The following is a 4,535-nucleotide window of genomic DNA, read 5'->3' as shown; positions in this document are numbered from 1 at the left end:
GCCCCTGTGGTAGAAATACAAGTTGAAGAAGCATGAATATAATAACGACATCACAGTGACTGTAACAAATAGTACCAAAGGATAATACATGTGTACCGGCTGTATCCGGACAAATTCAATTCGGCTTCTTCTTTGAAAGCAAACGCTTACAACCAACCAGCTGCCGACTCTACAATACATGGCGATTTTTGTTCTGTTAGCAAAATTGCTACCAATCCTCCCAGCGTACATGTGTGGAAGGCTGACAAGTTGAGAAATAAACGTCACATTAAAACCTAGTTGTTATGTTCCAGGTCTCCCCATTTGTGCGGTAGGTGGGAGGTATAGCGGGACTGTAATTAAGCGCTGGCACTGCTGATGTCCTGGTGGCTGCGCCCAGGAGTAATGGTAGGCTTGTGCTCGTGCGGGGGAGGAATGGGCTATTACACTGCTGTACCCACCGGGTGTAACCATTACATGGTGTCGCTCGTTGTGCAGGTGATGGTTTATGAAGAACGCTTGAAATCGCCTTTCCACAAGAATAAAAAAAGGTAACAATCGGGTGCTGTCCTTTAAAAACGCGACTCAAGGACGCTTTGTTCTAGTGAAAGCTGTTTGGTTGGCTGGCTGGTACGGTATCATAAATATTGGTTGGTTGGTTGGTTGGTTGGTTGGTTGGTTGGTTTGGTTGGTTGGTTGGTTGGTTGGTTGGTTGGCTGGCTGGTTGGTTGGCTGGTTGGTTGGTTGGTTGGTTGGTTGGTTGGTTGGTTGGTTTGGTTGGTTGGTTGGTTGGTTGGTTGGTTGGTTGGCTGGTTGGCTGGCTGGCTGGTTGGTTGGTTGGTTGGTTGGTTGGCTGGTTGGTTGGTTGGCTGGTTGGTTGGTTGGTTGGTTGGTTGGTTGGTTGGTTGATTGGTTGGTTGGTTGGTTGGTTGGTTGGTTGGCTGGCTGGCTGGCTGGTTGGTTGGCTGGTTAGTTAGTTGGTTGGTTGGTTGGTCGGTTAGTTAGTTGGCTGGTAGTTTGGTCGCACAAGCTAACTTTGGAATATCTCCATCGCACACCGGGGCAAGTGTTTATGACGGTTACACATGAACCTTAAACTTTCTCCTCAATCAGTTTTTGTATCGTGCTTTTCTTCAGTTGCACTATTTTTAATGCGCAATTACATCACTCACATCTGACTGGCTAGTTCCCAACTGAAAGCACGCCTGGCTCAGTCTTATCTACCTCAATGGCGGGCGTTCAAGTTTTTAAAACCTGTGATGGGAGGGCAGCTTCCTAGATACATGTTTCTGTCTTAAGGTGCACGTTAAAGGCTGACAGGGCTGACTCGTAGGCGATGTCGGGCTAGGTACACGGAAGGAGCTGGTTTTATTGTAAATCCTAACTTTTCGTCGCCTTTCACTATAAATGAAAAAGTATGAGAACTTGGATTTATCTAACGATTGTCTCATTTTGTATCTGTTAACTGCATCTCTTTCATATGCTTTGTTATGACCTGGTGTGGCAAAGTGTGCAATCCAATAAAGGTCTTCTTTCGTTCTAAAGAGAAAATTAACACTGCACTTGCGGTTCCTGCCTTTTTGAAAGACGCATGAAGCTGATACTAGTATCTTTGGGATTTGGAAATAAATACTCTCGCTCATTGCTATCCAGGAACATTGGCAGGAACCAATCGGAGATAATTTCCTTCTAGTAAATCAGACAGTTTGGGGAACCGCAAATGCAGCCGGAAAAGGACCGATATATCCGGGTGGTCCGGATAATGACATCGTCCATTGAAATTAATTCACGGCACACACTCGGCTAGAAAACTGCTGTCCGTTTATTTATTTCATCTGATAAGCGATAAAATCTTGACAACTCGTATCTGCACAGACTTGTTTGTTTGCGCCAACATGTGCGTCTCCGGTTAAATGTCACATTGATATCATATCTTAGCATTTCCTGTACAAACAACTCCTTACAAAAATATACGTGCGAACTGGAAACGCTTGATTTTTTTTGGAAGCCATGCTTTCGTCGTCCGTCTTCGGTGGTTTGAGAAGCACGAAGTTTCCTTAGTAGTCAACGCGAACCTACATAATCCTAACACAGTGCTCCTGTATAGTAGATATATATCCATATTTGCAACGGTTGGTCAACTTTTGGTGACAGCGGAAAAAGAATCCCATGAATTCAAGATACACAACAGAAGGTGACGTGCACAAACACAGGCATATAAAGACTACGTGCTTGTCTGCTTGTATATGTTAGCCTGGAGTTCCGCTAGTAACGTTACATCGATAATAAGCTGGAAATATTCCTGATAAGTTTGTCCGAATATGCAGCACAAAATGGTGTTATTTAAGTCCTGGGTAGTGAATCTTCGGTTGCTTCCCTTCTTCCGTTTTCTACCGGACTCAGCAGAATCCCAACTGTGTCGTTCGTCTGTACAATTTTTCCGATTAATTCGACATAGATAACATCCAATATCTTTTTTACAGTATGTTACAAAAATATACATTGTCATTTTCAACACTCACCCACAATCGCCAGCAATCGTTGTAAAACAATAAATCACTTTAAACGCCTACAACAGAGTGAAACCCTAGCCCGAGTCCTATCAGAGGAAACCTTCCTGACAATTACAGATGGAAATCTTCGACCGGTTCATTGATGGAGACCTGTTTCATATGTGACTCATCTTTGACTCCCTTTAGTTTAGACCCGACTGAAAATTGGTACAAACGACATCATAAAGATGTCAGGTCTAGTCTCTGGTTTTGTGTAGGCGGGTGACTAGGTCAGCCTTGTCGGAATCCTTCTTGGTGCAGTCTTTTCTGTCGGCGCACGGGCTCTTCTCCGCTGCCTTGTCGGCTTTTTCCGTCTCTGCGGCCGAACTTTCGTCTCCGCTGCCGGCGGCGCTGTTGCTTTCCTCGGACTCTCCTCCCTCCATCTCGTCCTCGGCGGATTCCTGCTCGTCGTGGGCGGGCTCGTTCTCCCGGTACGCCGCCGAGTCCTGCTCGTAGGCTGGGTCGTCTCCGTACAGGGTGGGGTCCAGCAGATCCAGGTAGTCGTCGTAGTCGAACCCGCGGGTTTGCGGGGCCGGCATCTCTCGCAGCAGCTGGTAGTAGTCGGCGTACTGGCTGTCCAGCTGCTTCATGGCCTGGTACTGGTACAGCTTGTTCATGATGTAGGACACCGCGTCCTCCAGCTCCTCGATGTAGTCGTCCGCCGTGTAGCTGTTCTGTGGGTAGGCGCCGGGCGGGAGGAGGTCGGCCTGCCCGGCGGTGGTGGCGGGGTAGTTGGCGGCCAGGAGGTTTGGGGAGGCGGCGGCGGTGTTTCCGCCCAGCTGGTACTGCGACAACAGGTTGAGGTAGTCCTGGAGGTCAGCGGCCGACGCCGCGTTGGCTTTCGGGGTGGAGACGTACTTGGGCGGGGCGACTTGCGGAGCGCTGTCCTTGCCACCGGGGCCGAGGAGGTAGCCGAGGTCGATGTTTTGGAAGCTTGGCTGGTTTGAGACTGGCTGGAGTGGCTTGGGGCGGAGCGCGGCGATCTGAGGCGCGGGCTGGGCCGGTTTGTTGAGGGAGGCCTGTCGCAGGAGCTGGTGGAGGCTCTCCTCCAGCTGGCCCGGGCTGCCGCGGGGAGGGGCCTGTCTCTTCTCGGCGGGGCGAGGCTTCGGCGGGGCGGAGGCTTCTCGCCTTGTCCGGCGGTGGAGGGTGGCGGCCGGGTAGCCCCAGGCTGCGGGCAGCGTGCACCCCAGGATGACCACCAGACACAGGAGTCGCACCATCATCCGAACTGTGTGAGAAAGAACAGGCAAGCCATAAACACGGGGTAGCAAGAAAATTGAAGTCAACAAGTGGCACAGGTGACTCATCACTGGTGCCTAATCGCATCACCGCTCTGCGCGTTCAGTCCGTAACATTGCAAATCTTCACACATCACCGCCAAGGCCAGGTAAAGCGCTCAGTGCGTGCGACACACTAGTACGTACTTTACAGCTGAACAAAATCTGGTTATGGGTTCAAGAATGATAAAACTGGATACATTCTACAACTGTTGATCGCTTTTCATCGTGGAAACAGTTGGCAGATTTTTTTCTCAAAAAATTCTCTAGTCAACTGTAAAAAAATTGCAAGGGATCGGAAAATAACTTACACGCACTGGAAGTATCCATTAAAGAAAGGAATGCGCAAGAAGTCAGATTGGAATGGTCTCGATCGGAGCTGTACCGGCTCGTCCCGGGTAGACGGTCGGGGCGTGGAGCGGGGTTGTGCCGCCTAGGCGCCTTCAGAGCGACCGGAGAAACTGGCCTGAGTGACGAACGGAGCTGGTCCCTGTCAGGAAGAGCTCGTCAGCCGATATTTATACCGTAGCCGGCGATGACGCATGTGCCATTCATCAGTTGCCTGGCAACGCTCCTAGCAACCTCGCCTCCGCTCTCGTCAGACAGGGGTTTTGACGTCAGACGATCGCTCGTCCCGCTTGCATGAGTGCCGCGTATCACCTTTCATATCTTCTTCATGGGGTCTGAAATTCGAGAAGTGACGTCAAAGCAGCTTCTACCCAGCCAC

General features: G+C 50.0%; 1 protein-coding gene across 2 annotated transcripts; it reads right to left on the bottom strand.

Moving 5' to 3' along the window:
* Positions 1-1,783: 1,783 nt before the first annotated feature.
* On the bottom strand, positions 1,784-4,294 carry LOC118425525. 2 transcript variants are annotated; one of them, XM_035834427.1, is made up of 2 exons: positions 4,120-4,294; positions 1,784-3,759 (listed from the first exon to the last, which is right to left on the bottom strand). In XM_035834427.1, exons 1-2 carry the CDS (start codon positions 4,136-4,138, stop codon positions 2,729-2,731), a joined length of 1,050 nt encoding a protein of 349 aa, XP_035690320.1. In that variant the 5' UTR covers positions 4,139-4,294; the 3' UTR covers positions 1,784-2,728. The 2 variants fall into 2 exon arrangements, with proteins under 2 accessions (XP_035690320.1, XP_035690329.1); XM_035834436.1 differs by having other exon boundaries at positions 4,126-4,294.
* Positions 4,295-4,535: the final 241 nt, after the last annotated feature.

This window comes from Branchiostoma floridae, chromosome 1 (genome assembly GCF_000003815.2).
Source record: "Branchiostoma floridae strain S238N-H82 chromosome 1, Bfl_VNyyK, whole genome shotgun sequence".
NCBI classification, from domain to species: domain Eukaryota; kingdom Metazoa; phylum Chordata; class Leptocardii; order Amphioxiformes; family Branchiostomatidae; genus Branchiostoma; species Branchiostoma floridae.
Note: the sequence above shows the minus strand (reverse complement) of the source record. Positions and strands in the feature narration are given on the sequence as shown.